At 50.2% G+C, this 17644-nt stretch overlaps 1 protein-coding gene and 1 long non-coding RNA gene across 2 annotated transcripts in view; one reads left to right on the forward strand and one right to left on the reverse strand.

The window, feature by feature from the left end:
* Window positions 1-8827: 8827 nt before the first annotated feature.
* Window positions 8828-17644, reverse strand: part of ADAMTS17 (ADAM metallopeptidase with thrombospondin type 1 motif 17) — a 359075-nt gene continuing 350258 nt past the window's right edge. The window contains exons 24-25 of the mRNA XM_073882500.1: window positions 12941-13118; window positions 8828-11775 (exon numbers count right to left, since the gene is read on the reverse strand). Of these exons, the coding sequence (XP_073738601.1) occupies window positions 11606-11775; window positions 12941-13118 (348 nt within the window). The 3' untranslated portion in view covers window positions 8828-11605. The remainder of the gene's footprint in view (window positions 11776-12940; window positions 13119-17644) is intronic.
* The window catches only part of LOC112840042 (uncharacterized), an 8771-nt gene continuing 6589 nt past the window's right edge, over window positions 15463-17644 (forward strand). Inside the window, exon 1 of the long non-coding RNA XR_003212370.2 lies at window positions 15463-15511. This is a non-coding gene — a long non-coding RNA (uncharacterized lncRNA). The remainder of the gene's footprint in view (window positions 15512-17644) is intronic.

The following is a 17644-nucleotide window of genomic DNA, read 5'->3' on the forward strand; positions in this document are numbered from 1 at the left end:
TTGTGATTCACAGTTCCCAAAAGGGGGGTGCAGGGCCCCATGAGGAAGCACGAGGATCAGTCGGGAGGCAGATGAAGCGGATGTAGACAAAAGCCTTTCCTGTGGTTTCTGTGGGAAGGAATGGGCAAGGCAGGGTGAGCAAGCTTAGGATTGCCTTGTTTGAATAATACCAGTGGGCTCTGGAGTATAGGGGTTGTCCCTCGTTGCTTGAAAGCTGGTCCTGAGGTGATTAGGGCAGGAGAAGAGTGGCCCAGAGTATTAGAGTGAGAGCCTCACAAAGAAGGTGGCTGTGGGTGTGCTATGGTGGTTGGGGACTGGCTGGTTTGCATGTGAAAAGCACACTCTTGGACAGTCTATCCTGGGGTATCCAGATGAGCAAGTGTCTAGGGATTGGTTAGCCCTGGGTGGGGAGCTCTGTCCCACTATTCAGCTCTGTATTTGTAGTGCACAAGCAGCCATAGACAACATATATACAGACTGGCATGCTTGTTCCAATAAAACTTTATTTATAAATAAAAGCAAATAGGCAGTGGGAAGGAATTGGCTGGTGGGCCATAGTTTGCAGACTCCTAGCTCAGAGAGTTTGGTGTCCACGGGCAAGCATGCATAGGGTATGGGGCGGGGAGATGGAGAGACAGGGCTGGAGGGGCAGCATGTTGCCTTGAGAGTGAGCCGGGTGTTGGGCTTCAGGTAGGGAAGCAGTCAAGGGAGCCCTTATTAGACTTCAGAGAGTTGCTTTGGTATTAGTATGGTGGCCGGAGTGGGCAAGACTAGCCAGGAGGCAACTGCAATGAGCCTGAGCCAGAACAGTGTCCACTGGGGGTGGTGAAGAAGGACAGACTGAAGGGAATTTAAAGGACAGAAAGTGACAGGACTTGCGAATATCCTGTCTATGGGCTGGTTCTCAGGTTTCTGGCTTTTAGAAGAATGGGTGGATGGTGGGGCCGCTCATTGTGATGTGCAGGCCTGGGGAGGGGCCGTGAACATGAGAATTGACCCCTGCTCATTGTGGGAGACTCTGGAGAAGGGCGAAGATGAGCTTCCCGCTGTACGTTCCATGGGACACTAATAGGTGAACTAAGCAGAAGGATGTATGGTTGCTCTCGGCCCTTGAGGATATTATTCCATTTCCTTCTCGTACATGCTGTCAGTTAGCTGTTATTCCTCTGGGGTTAGGTGTCTTTCCTCTTTGGTTGCTTCTAATTTCCTCTTCATCCTTGATTTCTGCAGTTTCACTACGACGTGTGAGGTATAGATTTATTTCTATTTATTCTGTTCAGCATTTGCAGCAACTTTTGATATAAAAACTCATGACTTAAGTTTTTCTTAATTAAAAAACTCATGACTCTCGTCAATTCTTGGCCATCCTATCTCTCCAAATATGGCTTCTCTGCCATTTCTTCTAGTCTCATCTTGGGAGCTCCTATCAGACAAAAGTTGATACCTTTCAAACAGTTCTCACTCTTTCTTAAGGACACTTTCACTAAAACCAACCAACCAAACAAACACAGAAAAACTTCATTTCTCAATACTGCCTTTTAGGTGAAATTCTTCATTCCTACCTTCCAATCATGAATACTCTGATTCCTTCAGCGTTAGAGTTTATCCGGTGTTTTGAGTTTTTCATTGTAATGACTTTGCTTGTTAATTACAAGTTTTCTTGCTGGCTCTTTTTCCTATCCTCTTGATTTTGTTTCATGATTTCCTGTTCCTTTGAAAATGTATGCTACTTCTTGATTTATCTCTTTGGGCATCCTAAAATAGCCATGTCAGAGTCTGGCTTATATCTGCAACTGGCTGTGTGCAGAGAGGTATGTCCATCCACCATGGCTGGGTGGCATGGTCTAGACAGCAAACCGCACAGGACTATCCAGTGTAGTTTGACCCATCGATAGCTTGGAAAGCACAAGTAATGTCATTATGAAGTGACATTGGTGATCAGTGCAATGCTGGAGGCAGAGAAGTCATTTCATGGTGCTTACAAGGGAGGCACTCAAACTTTGAGAACTTGGCTTTGCTGAATTACAGCCATCTGAAAGACAGCAAATCTGATTACTCCTTGGGCAGAGGTTTGTTTATCCTAAATGCTAGGCCAATGGCCCTATTAGTTTTGAACTGAGTTACATATTTTTCCACATTTGGGCAGAGCCACTATTTGCCAAGAGAAGGGTACATACAACAACATATTGTTATGTTTCTTCAAGGACAGGGGACTGTGCATCATCACTCATCCTTCCCTCCACCTTACAGTCACCACACTGCCCCATCAAAGTGTATTGACTTAGCCTGTAAAACGGTCATTTAGTATAGACGTCATGATATAAACAAATTTGATACTCCATCATTTTTACATTGAGATGGGTGTTGCATTTGCCTTGGGAGCCTCTGTCCTAATTGAGCCATGCAGTCACTGCTCCAGAGGACACAGGGATCCTGCTGAAATTGCTCTAGGGCCATTATATAAGGCACACCAGAACGTCCCAAGTTAACCAACCCTGCGGTCACACTTCACATGTAGGCATTGTGTATACGCATGTATGTCCATTAGATGTATGCAGAATACAAATGAAATATATTCTAATGTAATATATATGGATATAATTATTTTATAGAAAACAATATTGGCAAAAATCATTACCACATCAAACCAACATTGCTGAACATTTGCAACACTCTCTCTTCCCTTGACTGAATTCCAATTTAATAAAAAGACACCTGGCTTCCACTGCAGTTTCAAAAATTTTCTGTATTTGATAGGTCAACAATTACAATGGAATGTTGACCTTGTGATATACTATTTTAATAATGTGTTAATACATAGCAATCTTTGGATGGAACCTCCAGAATTACTGTTTTATAACCATCAACTGGCATATTAAAACTAACCTCAGTGGCAAGAAGCCAATTGCTGATGTGTATCATTAGCCGAAGGAATGTTGCACGTGTGATGGGCACACACAGAATTAAGCTGGAAGTGAGCATCGGGAGACTTCTAAAACTTCTAAAGAACAGTTAGTTTGCAAGGAGTCTGGGTGAGTGGTATGAGAGTGAATTTGTAAAGGGTACTCAGTCATCTAAAGACTCAGGGGAAACTCAGTCCCTAGAGGAACTCACTCTTCCCTGGGGACCCATGAGTGGGCCCTCAGTGAAAGTTTCTACATCAACAACAGGCCCAAAGTCAGAAGTGCACAATCATCCGAAATTGGAAGGAGTGGTAAAATGTAGACAGTGACCAGGAAGAAACGAGTGAAGGAGGGATGGGTAGAGGAAGGAAGAGAGAGAATAAATAAATGTAACCCAAGAAGGAGACAGAAAGTAAGACAAAAAGATGGCAAGCATGGAGAAGAGAGAATGTTGAACACAGAGAACGGAGGGGAGAGAGAGACTATGGGAGGCGCGGGGAGGAGCCTGTTGAGACCGCAGGGACACTCCTTCTCCCTGAGCCTCATTTAGGCCAACCTGCACGTCTCTGTGTTGGACTGTAGGTAAGTGGCAGTCACGGGGTGGGGCCCGAGGCAGCCCTGCTATGTGCTGATCTGCATCCTCATCACTCTCCTGGAAAGGAGTTTTGTTTTAGCTTGACTGGGCTCTGTCTACTAAGGGACCCTTTGGTTCACCTTCCTATAGAAGGATGGAGTCCCCCAGACCTGAGTAGACCTCGTCTTTTCCAAGGGAAATCCCAGCATTCTCCTAAGGAATTCTAAGAGGAAAACCTAATTTCTTTGTCATTTTTGAAAGTTATCCCCTGAAATGCTGAAGCTGCTTGGGTTCTTTTTTTTTTAAGATTTATTTATTTCGGGGAGAGAGCGAGAGCGAGAGCGAGTGAGCAGTGGGGAGGGGCAGAGGAAGAGGGAGAGAGAAACCCAAGCAGACTCCACACTGGGCGCAGAGCCAGGCATGGGGCTTGATCTCACAACCCTGAGATCAGACCTGAGATCAGACCTGTGCAGAAATCAAGAGTCGGATGCCCAACCGATTGGGCTACCAGGTGCCCCAAAGCTGCTTGGGCCCAAGAAGGGGTTGTTTTTCTGAGAAGGGCTTCAGAGTCAAGGGGATGACAATTTCATAGTGCATGGGGGAGTAACGAGTGTCCGTCGTACAGGAAACCCCACAGTGAGCACCCACGTTGCATTGCATCCCAGCCTGCAGGCACATGAGCCTATCCTGACAGCTCCTGGAGCCTCACAGTTAAACTTTTATTCCAGAAGCACCAGATGGTGGCGCCCCATCAAGCTTTACAAGGATCCTCACCAAACCTCAGACTCTTTGCCTCCTGAATCTGTCACTCTCCTGTTCCAAAGATGAAATGAAAAGGAGAGAAAACAGCTTCTAGATCACCATGGCAACCCTCCGGAAACACCTGTCTCTGTTGGCAAGGGGTGGCTGAAAAGGGGGAGAATTTGAAAACCTGCAAACATCTTGTTTTCATTGATTTACGGCTAGTTGTCCAAATACTTGTATCACTCAAGGTATATGCAAAAAAAAAAAAAAAAAATCATTGAATTTAGAGTGCACTTCTTTTATCCAGTACAAACATCTTCTGGTACAATCCTGAACTTATCTGAAAATAATCTAAGTAATATAAGTTGTAACTAGCAAAGGGGAAGTGCGTTCACTTAGCGCGTGCACATTCTGGGCACTGGGGATGTGGAGATACACAGGGAGGCATGTGTTTTCTGCCCTGGTGGCACTTACGTTCTAGACTGGCAGACAGACAACATGCTAGTTAAACAGGTTAACAGACTAGTGATAGGTTGTGGTAAGCACTGAGGAGGGAATAAAGATGGCCGCCGTGACTGGGCAGTCACTTCAGAGTTCAAGGGAAGCCTGTCTGAGGAATAACATTTCAGCTGAGGCATGAGGGATGTAGATAATCAGCCATGGGAAGAACTGGGGCTGGGGAGAGGGTGCGGACAACACAAGTAGTAGGACCTGCAGAGGCCCCAAAGTGGGGAAGAGGGTGGAGGACTGTCCGACAGAAGGAGGCCGTGTGGCTGATGTGGGTGTGCGCACGACCGTGTGGCAGGTGAAGACAGCAGGGGCAAGATCACACAGGGCCTTGAGATGAGCAAACTCCAGGGCTGAGAAGTTACTGAAGGGTTTTAAATGGGGGAATGCTGGATTTATGTTCAGGAGATACTGCTCTGACTGGCATGTGGAGAATGTACTGGAAAGAGCCAGAAACGAGGGAGGGAGATGGTCAGTAAGCTTTTGCAGGGTCCTGGTGGGAGTCTGTGACTTGGTGCCTAGTGTCGGCGGAGACAGATGGAGAAGCAGACAGACTAGAGGCATAATTTCGAGGTAGAACCAGTGTAAATACCCCTGGCTACTTTGGACTAGGGAGAGAAAGGGAATAGATAATAAATGGAGCCTTGGTCCAGATTTGGCTCCTAGTGGGCCCAGTGGTTCCTTATGGTCACCCAGTGATCATTCCTCCTGTCCCTGGATGTGCACTTGGAATGGATTAACTTGGCCTGTGGAACAAGGCACTGTTGTCGCGGGGAAGGCCAAGTGGAAGCCTGAGCAACGGCCTCCCTCTCTCCAGGGAAGAAAGTAAGTCGACAGTAATATTGCCACCCAGTGAGGGTGGCATATGTGAGCGTCATGCTGAAGGCCCTAAAGAATGCAGGGGGGGTTATCCCATCATATCCCCATTAAAGTCATCAGTCGGGCCCTTACAAATTTAGATTTGGTCCTGTCACATAACAGTGGACTACCACAGCTTTAATCACTGTCATAGAATTAGCCACAAATGGACTGCTGTGCCAGATGCGGTATTTTTTTCTAGAGCTGATTGACAAGGTTCAAGATACAAGGTATAGGGCTATGAAGCTAGGAAACGCATTCTTTTCCATCTGTCGGAGAGAAAGACCAGAGTAATTCACGCTCACATGTGACAGGCAGCAGTAGCCATGATGTAGAGCCTCCTCCAAGGGCTTTGTTAACACTCTGTTATAATATAGCCCCAGAAGGCCTGGACTGCCCAGACCCTCCGCAGAATCCACACTGATCCACTGCATCCATGATATCCTGTTAATCAGAGCAGATAAGCAAGAAGAGACACGTAAATCGGGGGCCTTAGTAAGATACCTGTGCTCTAGCAGGTGCGAGATAATTACTGTGAATGTTCAAAGACACATGTTGTCAGTGAAATGTTTAGGAGTCCAGAGGTCTAGAGCATGCCAGGACATCCCCTCCGATGGGAAGAGCACCTGATTGCATTTTGCTTCCCCTACCATTGAGAATGAATCACAACAAACAGCAAGTGTCGTTGGCTCCTGGAGGCAGTCCCAGGAGAATCACTTGCCAGCAGTAGGGCTGGGGCTGATGGAGCTGGCCACACGTGCCAAGCCGGACTTTAGACCTGCTATGGACAGTGGCTACCATGTGCTTGCCCTTTCCCTCCTTTTAAATAGAGAGTATCTATATCAGTTCTCCTGTGTCCATCCCACCATTTTCTCTTGGGTGTTGGAGGTTGGGAGAAGACAATGTCTCTTTTGAGTTCCCTGGTCTTTACATTGAGAGAAACAGTGTTCAAGAAGCTCTCCCTGAGGGAGCTGCACACAGGAGGAAGGCAACCTGCACCTGCACTTGACTTAGATGATGAGATCCAGGGCTTTGACCCTGACCATGATGTTGAAGTGGGATGCAACTCTAGGGAAAGGGTGAGTGTATTCTGCATCTGGGGGTATGCGAATCTTCCTCCAAATGGCTAAATATCTCTCATCTCACCTGCTCTTCCAGAACCTTGCCACTCTCCCCAGCAAGAGATGGACTCTTTGTCCCCTCCCCCTGAACTTGTGAGCCTTTGTGACTACCTTAACTATTAGAGGATGGTGGACGTGACGCTGTGTAACTTTTGAGTTGTCGCATGAAGTGACCCAGCTGTCATGAGAGTCGTGCTCTCTCTCAGAGTGTTGAGCACCGCAACCCTGCCATTGTGCTTCAGGGTTGCCACGCAGCCCCTCGGAGAGGTCACGTGTAGGTGTTCTGGCTGAAAGTCAGCTGAGGTTCTTAGGACCAGCATTGTTTGCCAGATAGGCAAGCATGGGAGCCTTCTGATAATCCCAGCCTCTACTTGGGCTTTGAACAGCCCCAGCTAATGTCACATGGAGCAGAGGTGAGCCTTCCCCACCAAGTCTCAGATTTGGGATAACTCTGAAGGGCCATTCCAGTCCCAGAGCTTCCCGCAGGATTGCCTGTGCACATGGAGAGGTCATGTATGAACACGGAGGTCAAGAGAGAGGTCAGGGCCAAAGATGTTAATTGGGGAGATACCAGAACGTGCTTAGTTTTCAAAGTCTCAGGTCTGGGTGACATGACCTATGGAGAAAGTATTTAGAGAGATGGGGGTTAGGGCTGAACCCTGGGGCATTCCTTCGCCTAGAGCTGGCCGAGAAAGGAGAGCTAGGAAGGAGCTGAAGGAGGAGACAAGTCAGGAGACAGTGGTCCAGAAGCTTCGAGAAGAGGATGTCCCAAAGGAGAGGGGCTGCTGAGGACAAGATGCAATGGAGCATGTGAAGGTCTGGTGACGCAAGAATACTGTGTTAATACAGGACAGGGGCACGAGCCAGTGGAGCGGTCTGGAGAGTTCGTGGAAGTTCCAACCCCCACCCTTCTTTCCTGTGTCCAGAGGCCAATCAACAAACCCACAAAGGAGGTCCTGACCTTTCCCTTCTTGGAGTTCCTGCAGCTCTCGCTCATTCTCTATCGTCCAGGGCTCCAGGCTTGTCTGCTCAGTGGGGCTTTGGGCTCCTGACCTGGTCTTCTGTTGTGTTCTCATCAGTTCCAGGGAGTGCCTGGTTCCTACTAGAAACCCACTCAACACTCGCTGAGCGAGAGCTTGTCAATTTCACCCACCAAACTGAAGTTGCTGAGGGCCACCCAAGAATCGCCGCCGCTCCTGGAGAAACGACATACCATCGGGGCTATTGGAAGTTCCAGAGAGATCAGAGCTCTCAGAGAAAGGAGAAGATACCAACAGATCTCGGAGGTAGGTGGCTGATGATTAATGAGAATTAACACAAGCAACAGGCTTGTGTTTCCTGGCAACTGGGGGTGCTGTGGGCACTTTTTGCTGTCTGTTAAACAAATGGTCTTTACTTCAGGGAATTTCTGGGGGCTGCTCCAACATTCAAAGGAGGTGCTCTCTGTCGAATGGAGCTCCAAGTTCTTGGCTGGGGAGCTCTTTCTCCTTGATGCCAGAAGGAGATGAACTGCCTCCCCCACCCAGGAGGAGCAGTGACATCCCTGCTCTGCGTCAAGCCCAGACAGGGTCCCACAGTGTGGTACCCTTGCCATGTCCTCAGCCTGGGAGGACTGCAGAGCCAGGGCTCCACCTCACCCCTGCACAAGGAGGGAAGCTGAATGGACCGTTGGCAGGGTGGGGGAGGCGGGGGCTAAAGGTAGAAAAGCCAGGTTGTAGGGAGTAGGTGCCCATTCTGGTGTGGCCAGGGCCCGGTCTGCAGGGGCCCCGCACCAGGGGTCACTGTACCCCCACGGAGGGGCGTGGGCGTCTCTGCGAGCGAGGTAACTGCTGCTCTGTGTCAGACACAGATTCGCGGCACAGCCGTCAGGCCTTCCTGTCCCCACCCAGGGCTTTGCAGCCACACCGGGGTGAGGCCTGGGACGGATGATTTGTTAGTGCTTGCTCAGGGAGACCAGCCACCCGCCAGAACTGCATTTACCAGCGACCTCTGACACCGTCCACAGCTGTGGTCGGGATGCCGTTCCAGGCAAGCTACGGGACCACTTGCCGAAGGACAGGCCTCCCTCTGTCAGTGCTCGAGGACTGGTTTTTGTCTTTTACTTCACAGACAGCTTAAAATTGTTATGGAAAAACATTTTATTAAAACATGTTCGACTCACTTCCAATGAAATGATTAATTTTTCATTTACAGTGGTGTCCAATGTTTGTCTTCTGTTCTTTTTTTTTCTTTCAAAACCAGCACCAAAAAGTAAAACAACAATACCATGGGTACAGTACGTAATGTAAGTTAACTAATGGAAAATATATACATTGGACTCTGAAATGAAGAAAAGAGAGCAAAGCAATGATATTATTGCTGCCGAGGATCTTTCCCTGTGTTCTGATAATATCAAGCCATGGTCAGGTGAGAGGGTTTCATTTGTACCCACGAAAGTAGCACCATAAGGTCGTAAGACTCTGCAGTTAGTAACACATTTGTGCAATCAAAAAGGTACAGTACTTGAGTGACAGTACAGGGTAGTGTTAATAAAGAAACGTCACTGTTGCGATCACAGGGTTTCAATCAATGTCTTTTGTACAAGAGCGCCAGGCTGGCTTCGCTGACATCGGCCATTGCTTGTGCCATAAACAGAAGGCGGGCTGGGGGATTTCAGAGCAACAGTGCTCTGGCGTGAGCTAAAAGAGGTCAAGAAAGACACCGACGTTGGGGGAACCAACGGGGTGTTTAGTAAGAACCAAATCAGTTATCTGCCTTTTGAAGGTGTGAGGCCCTCACCAGATGCATCCAGTGGATACGGTCAAGGGACCCAGTGGGGGGTAATTCAGAGGCACCAGGGAAAGGGCTCCCCTCTGGGCTTGCCCAGCTTGGGTACGAGGGTGCGCATGAGCAAAGAAGGCTGCCCTGGCTTCCTTAGCTGGCCATCCCGGCTCTGCTCCTCAGTGTCTGAGGCTGCCATCTTTCTGACGTTTTGTGGTGAAGTTTAGCCCACTGGGGGCTGAGGGGAACATGGAACCCTAGCACCCCAAGAATTCGAGAGTTTTGTGGAAATGGGGTTTGCGGGATTCTGTTGGTGACCAAGCCTGAGCTGGGGAGGATAGCATTTTGCACAGGCTCTGGTGCAACCATTGGGGGGTGAGGGGGTTACGCTGCCGGATGGCTCACTCCATCCCGGCATTCTTTCAGTCCTTTACACACAGCACCCAAGCAGGTTTCTCGATACTTCTCGTTGATTCAAGTGGAATCGCACACATTTCTCGTCATCCCTACCACTTCTCTGTCTCTGGAATATGAAAAATCATACATTGGAACAGGCTTAAGCTAGCCCTAAAGTTGTGACATCATCAAAAACAAAAGCAGATACATGAACACAGCACCAATAAATCGGGAAGTCCTTGGAGCTGACCCCAGGGAGATTGGCATACGTGAGGCCCCCTGGCCACAATCAGAGAGGCAAAGGGGGGGCAGTTATCACGGTAAAGTCCTTGAACGTAAGCACCCATCAAACACCCACCAAGTTGCTGAGCGAAACAGGCCTCCTGGCATCTAGAGCCTCTCCCTCCCAGCTCCCAAAGCGGGCAGGGTTCCACAGTCTTCTGTACTCTTGTCATTTGCCCAGGCTTCTGGAGAGGGCGCAGCTCTGTTTTGAGGGGCTGCCGGTGGGAAAGACTTTCTTCGTGCTTTTCTGAGAGTCATCCTTGCCTTACTAAGATGGGTCAACGACAACAGCGTGACAATGATGGCTCCCGCAAGGTCTGGGCTATGGGAAGGCGCGGGGGTTGTGCAGTGATCCTGGCCGGGGGGCCCTCCTCCACGGATCCTGGCACACCAGGCTGAGTGGCTTCTGGAGGAAATCAGTCCCAGGCCAGGGCGAAGTAGCCAGAGGTTCTAGAAAGAATCAACTTTAGGTAGATGGCCAAGGTCAATGGGAAGAAAAACTTTATGAAGTACTGCCTGGAGTACTTCAGGCCCCCAGAAGGTAGAGGGGCCATACACTCCGGATGAAGCTGTCCTGAGCTCACCTTTATGCCAGGAACCAGTTCCATCCCCCAAATTAACATACATCCCATTTCATAGCACCTTGAAGAAAGACTTTCTGTTTCCTGATGCGGTGGACAGTAGAGTATAGAAATTAGATGCCTCCCCAAACCCAGACACTTCCAGAATATTCTCCACAACACAGGTGGCATGCAGAACTACGTGGCCTTGGCATCCTTGGCTGATAGAGATTCAAACTGTCAGGGACACAACTTCCAAGATGAGGCCCACGATCCAGAGAACATGTTTTCAGAGATGGGTGGGGAGGCAAAGTGCTGACTCTTGTGTGGTCAAGAAGGGCTCTGGCAGCCTGGTCCTCTCAGGAGAAGCCATTAGCAGAGGCTCGCTGACATCTGTCCTTCCTTCCAGGGTGCCGCCGGCTTTCAGAATAAAGCCTGTTTTAATGTAAAATGTCTCCTTTGGGGGATAATCCCCCCATGGCACATCAAGCACCGGGAATTCAAACATCAAAAGAAAGCCAAGACAGAAGTGCTCAATGACATCTCTTTCTTTCAACAACGGTCTGTCAGAGGTGTTCCCATTGAGGTACACGGAACCTTAGAAATGACAATATTTTTGTGACTCATGCCTATTTTTTCCTTACTGTAGAAAGCCATCCAGTGGCTGTTAACAATATATTAAGTACAAAAGCGCTAACAGCAAACATCAAGTCCACGCTCAGGTTCTATACGGTTGGATTTCTGGGACAGCCTTGTGGGTGAGCGGCGGTGTGCTCTGGGTGGGGTGGGGGGGTCCCGGCCGCAGGACTGGTGTGCTCTCAGGTGGGCAGGCTTTCAGCTAGCCATGTCATCAGGATGCAGACCACGCACTGGAGCGCTGGGGGACCGCTGGGCCCCGTGTCATGAGCTCGGCAACGGTGGTGGTGGCTGGCGCATCTTGTTTGCATAGAAGTCCCTGCACGTCTGACAGCAGCGTTGGTACCACCGCATGTCCTGGCAGAGGTTCTTTTCTCGGATGACCCGGCAATACACCGTCCACTGGTCCCGTGTGCATTTGTAGGTCAGAGCGGCTAAGGGCATGGTGGGGAGAGACAGAGCCCAGGGGTTACGGATGGCATGGGGACAACCTGCTGCATGCACAGGGAGGGCTCGCGGCCTGACCCACTCTGGGGCTGCCCTCACTCACAGGCTGGAGCCTAGCACGGACTCGAGGAAATAGGCCCCCTGCCAGGGCCACGTGATGTCGCTTTTTTCTACAGGGGACGCGCTCCTGTGTCTAACCTGACCACCTGGAAGAGCATGGCAGTCTGGCTGCTTCCTCTGGGCAAGGGCACTGTGCACCCTGCTTCTCAGCTAAGCGGCACCCACTGTTACTTTTTGGCGAAGGATACCACCACTGCTGGCATTTATGAGACAGGATGACATGGGGCAGTGGGCCTCAAAGGCCCCATCGAAGCAGAAGCTCACAGCGCAAGCAAGTGGCCTAAACCTCCTTCAGGGTCATCCTGCGGAGAGAAGATCCTGCCGGAGGGAGGTCTCTGGAGCATCCCAAGGAGGTTTGTGCATGCAGAGCTTGGGAGTGCCCTTCTGCAAACTCAAAGACCACCCCTCCCCCAAGTGAAACAACTTAGAAGCCCCCTCTGTGCTGGTTGCATTCCAGCCTTAGGGAAAGGGGGGCCCTGGGGAGGAAAATATTCCTTAGGGATTTCTATTTGGAAAAGCAGAGACTGTTAAAAGGAACCATTAAATGCATGTTAAACGTTCCTCTTCTCCCTCCCCATGCCACTGAATTCAAGACTCCAACCTATCACCACCTCTGCTTTCTTCTCAAGCATCAGCTTAAGGAACATCACCAAGGTTTCGTGAATGACACCCCAGCTCCTTCATTTCTGGAAGAATGCCCCTCCCCTTGCCCTCCTCATGCATGGGAGCCCCAAAACCTTAACGGGGAGCCACCCGCCCGTGTTCCTCACTTTTGGCAGAGTGCCTAGCTGGGCGTTCTCCTGTTGTGTTTGAGGTCGCCGCTCGCAGACGTCTTTTTCATGACAAAGAACGAAATCCCATCTCTGAAACCTCTGACATTCTACAGAGCTGACAAGCGTTGGCCTCTCCAGGGCTTGGATAAGCCGCAAGGTGGGGGTTGGGGGAGCTTTCTGGCTTCTAGACCTCTACCACCAGCGGGGACTCGCTGGCTGGGGGCGGCAGTGCCCTTCCCAGCAGCCTGGGGCCACTCACCGAGGCGAGGGGAAGTGATGGTGTTCACGTTGATCTTGTCATTGCAGACCTCCTGGTGGCACTGTCTGTAGGCTGCTGGCTTCAAGAGGGCGGGGCACTCGTTGCCATGGCGCCCGGTGACCTTGTGCATGCACTGCACCACACGGGACTGCAGGCCCTTCCCACAGGTCGAGGAGCACTGCCGGAGACAGGGACAGTCTGAGCTGGGGCCTAACCTGGGCAGAGCAGCCATGACCATGGCTCGACGAAGCAGCCGCCCCTGTGCCTGGCCCCTACATGTCATTCCCAGGTGCTTGGGGTAATGCAGGACGAGGGGGCTTGGCTGCACACCAGCTGCCTGACAGATGCCTGTTTCAAGATGTTATGGACTGGATGTTCTTTGTCTCCCCAGATCCACATGTTGAAGCCCTAGCCCCCAGTGGGATGATTTTTTTTTGGTGGGGGGGACGCTTTGGGAGGTAATTAGGCTTAGATGAGGTCATGAGGGCAGAGCCTCCATGATGTGATTAGTGTCCTTATAAAAAGAGGAAGAGAGACCAGAGCCTTTCTTCCGCCACATGAGGACACAGTGAGAAGGCAGCCGACTTTGAGCTAGGAAGTGGGCCCTCACCAAGAACCAAATCGGCCAGTACCTTGACCTTGGACTTCCCAGCCTCCAGAACCGGGAGAAATAAATATATGTTGTTTAAGCCCCGCCCCCCATCTATGGTATTTCATCTCAGCAGCCCAAGCTAAGACACAAGATAGTCGCTGAAATATTAATTTATAAGGCTTGCATGTCACTTCCCACCCTCTCTACCCCTGTTCCAAGCAGAAAGCTGGGCTTCCAAATTCTTGAGCTAGTGGACAGGGTGGCCTGGTGGCACCCAGGAGGTGCTGGGCATGATGACCTCAGGCGTCTCCCCAGTGCTCTGTGCTACGTGAGGCTCTGGAGTCTTCCCCTGGCCTTGGTTATAGAGGGGAGCTCAGTCACGGGCGGGGTTGAATTTCCCGCAAGCCTGGAGAGTTGGGGCCCAGAATTAACTGGGAGAAAAGGAAGTGCAACCTTTCTTGCATCATGGAGTCATGGAGTCACATATTATTTGTGGCTCATGGTTTTAACTCAGACACCAAGGCCCGAGTTGCTGGCACCTCCAGCCCTTGTAGACCTGGGTTTGCCAAGACCAGCCCAGTGTAGCTCAGCAGACATCCCACTGAGTGTACTTGGTAGGACTTCCCCATGCAGTTTCTGCCTTCCTCCTGTCCCTCTCTGCACCCTTTCAAAGTGTTCCACCGGGGAACCTGCCCGTTCCTCAGCTCCTCCGCCCTGATCCTGCTCTCCAAGCTCCTGGGCCCTTGCTCGCTCTCCCAGGAGCCCCAGGAACTGTGTTTCCAATAAGCTGGTCTCTTCCAGCCAGAAAGTTGGGTCCACAGGTGCACTCTCTCCATCTGGGGTCCCCTAGCACCCATACAACCCGTGATTTATGGGGTTCTGAGAGCATTCTGCAAAACTTTAATAAAGCAAAGGCCTCAGGTGCCACGGCCCAGCTGGAGTTCATGCCAGCACCTGGGGGTAAAGAGAGGGGAGCAGGGCCTGTCCTTTGAATGCCACATGGGGTGGCGATGCCAGGTGCCGTCTGGATCATGTGCCTCCCTGTCTCCTCCCAGTCAGGCCTGACCTCGGCCTGTGCTGGAGGGGGGCTGTCCCGGGGCAGGGGTGCCTGTGAGGAGTCACCAGGCACAGGCTCAGTGGGAGACTGCTGGTACTGTCTGTGACCAAGGGGGTACTGTCTGCTCCCCAAAGAACTTGTGTGCACCAGGTGAATTCCTCAGTGTTCTAGTCTGACAAGCAGGATCATAGTTGTTTGGTTTTTGGTTTTTTTTGTGTGTGTTTTTTTTTCACTTTACAAGGATAAAGAGTCTCTGAGGGAATGGTGCTCTCAAGGGGCCCCGGTTTTTTCAAATCACAGAAGTGGTGGGAGAACCAGAAGCCCCCCCTGTGGGCTCTGGTATGTTCAAACCAGAACAAGCACTCTCCTCTGTGGGCAAGGCCAGCCCCAGGGCCTCAGCGTTGTGTCTCCCTTCCCAGCCTAACTTCTAGATAAACCAGGCAGGGGCTGCTTGTGGGCTTGAGAATTCATCATGCATTATGGACGCAGATTTCTGGGTTCCATCCTAGACGTCAGGAGTTGGCACCCGGGGCCCAGGGAAGTTTGAGGGGTGCCGAGGTGGAGGGATGAGGTCACACGGGGAGGTCCCACCAATAGGAGACCTTGAACATGGGATGGCTGCCATAGCAACATGACTTCCACCTGGAAGGCATCAAGGAGGGAGCTGGGCTCTGTTGCGGGGTTTACCTGATAAGTTTTTAAAAACCTCAATGTCCCAGACCAATCGATCAGTATCCTTAGAAGGGGCACCCAGAGCTGAGAACCTCTGATTTGTCAGGAACTTCTGCCCAGTGTCCTGTGTAGAGTATAATGAGCTCTCTTTTCTTACAGTGAACTGGTGAGGATCCATATGCAAAAATGTATAATTAAGCCAGAAAGGACATCCAGCTACTGCCCTGCTGAGTTTATACACTGGCGACAGGTATGCTCGAATATAAGGGGGAGACGGATTTCACTCAAAATTATTCTTGGAAAAGAGTAAGTTGCCTTATACTTAAGTGAGAACAAAACCTCTCACAGTTCAGGGGCAGGGATAAGGGGTGTCTTTAATTATTTGTAGCAAGATCACTTGGGGATTAAGAAAAAAAAAGGAAGCAAAGAAATCTATCTCCTGGAGGCATGACTTCATAATCACAAATGAGGGAGGATGATCTAAGAAATGTTTGAAAATCACTTAAAAGCAAGCTGGTAAGTGGTTATACAAAGAGACTGGGAGTCCACACCAACAGAATGAAAGAAGGAGAAGGTTAAGTGTCCTGACGTAGTACAGAATCCCGCGAATGCAGAGCGGAGTCACGCCAATGCAGGGCGGAGTCACGCCAATGCAGAGCGGAGTCACGCAGACACAGTGCTAAGTAATGCCCCAGCTTGTGAGGGACTATCCAGTGAGAGTAGCGCATACAGATTCCAAAAGAGGTGGCACCTCTGTGAACTCAGCAGTGACAGGTTGTATCTGGCAAGCAGATGGCTCAGAAGGCAGAGTGAGTGATGATGAAGACAGACCCGGCAAGTGTTCGGTTGCACCTTACAAAACTGCTCATATTCACTCGTTTTTGACCCCGCACACACAGCAGCTTCATCAGGTCTGACTTTATAATATGCTACAGAAAGAAAACAGCAGTATTTCTAAGTTAAAATAGAAACATAAACCTTTAAATAGGAATGTGTAGCTACCCGAATGAATTTTATATTTTAGGTAGGCATTTGACTCGTCTACCTCTACCATTAAAAGACCTTTAAATGTAAGTTGGTTATAAAATGAAAAGAAAAAAAAAACAAAAACCTGCTTCCTGGGAAAATGGGATTACTGTGTCCTTGGAACCCGGTATCCGTGCCTATTTGGCACTAAACTGCGTATGTGGGGAAAAGAGATATCCGCGTGCTGATTTAAAGGCAACATCAACATCCCTTTTCTCATCAGATCTTGACTAGGACCATGGGCCCTGGAACCACCTGATGCAGGAGACACGTCCATAGGTGTTTTCATACTCACTCTTGGAGAGGGGGTCCTTCCAGGGCAGGACAGACGGTGGCTGGGGCCCCAGGAAACTGCACTGGCGAGTGGAGAAGGCTCCTGAAGCTATGCCTGTTTTGCTCCTATGGCACCCCATGACCACACAAGGTACCCAAGGCCCTGGCGGCTGGGCGGTCAGCCCGGCTGAGTCACTTCCTGACCAGGAACATCAGGAAGGGTTTCGATGTCTTTTGCAGGTGTCATTATTATGTATGTAAAAATCAGGGCAAGAACTCAATCCTGTGGGTCTATTCAAACCAAATGCAAAACTGACAAGGTCTCTGCCTGAAAATGATCAATGACCGTTGTAAAACTCAGGTGTCTGGGGTTGCCCTTGAAAAATGATTTCCCCTCTGAAAGTTCTTCGTCTTATTTCACAGGCTCTAAGGCCAGTGGGGGAGGGGGACCAGGTGTGGGGGAAGGGAGAGCATTCACGACACCCCTGTGTGTACAGATGGTGTGTTTGCTTATTCCGTGGGCTCGCTTGTAAGTTTCCACAACAGCGTGGAACATTCCACAACAGTCCTGAGGCTGCTGGCCACTGAGCTCAGTGGGGGTCAGTGTCTGGGCCAAGGTCACAGAGTGAGTAAGTGGCAGAGGAGGGACAGGACCCCAGCTGCCCCATTTCATGGACCAAATTCCATCTTCCTGTATGAATTATGGCTTGTACTAGCTTCACTGCAGCCTCTATGCGAGCCGGGAAACAAAAAACTAGCTTATTGCCCAGGTCCACCATTTGATTCATTATCTTTCCTAGCACAGGGTCACCGGCTTTTCATTTTCCAGCCCGGAGAAAACTGCTCCATGAGATCATGGAATGATCTCCAGAGTTCCTGCATAGAGACTCAAGTGTCTGTTCTCACGGCTCTCCTGCACCTCCATGAGGCAGGGCAGGGCCAGGTGACAGGCTGGGAAGTGATGGAATTTCTGGTCTGCGCCCGTGTTATCCCAAATGCAGTAAGCTCAAGTTACAAGGGGATGCTGTTCAAAAGCAACCCCTCGGACCTGTCTGGAATCACGTTCGTCCTCAGGGTCAAGTCA

Source organism: Callorhinus ursinus, unplaced genomic scaffold (assembly GCF_003265705.2).
Source record: "Callorhinus ursinus isolate GAN/ISIS: 27379988/994484 unplaced genomic scaffold, GSC_fseal_2.0 scaffold47, whole genome shotgun sequence".
Classification (NCBI taxonomy): Eukaryota; Metazoa; Chordata; class Mammalia; order Carnivora; family Otariidae; genus Callorhinus; species Callorhinus ursinus.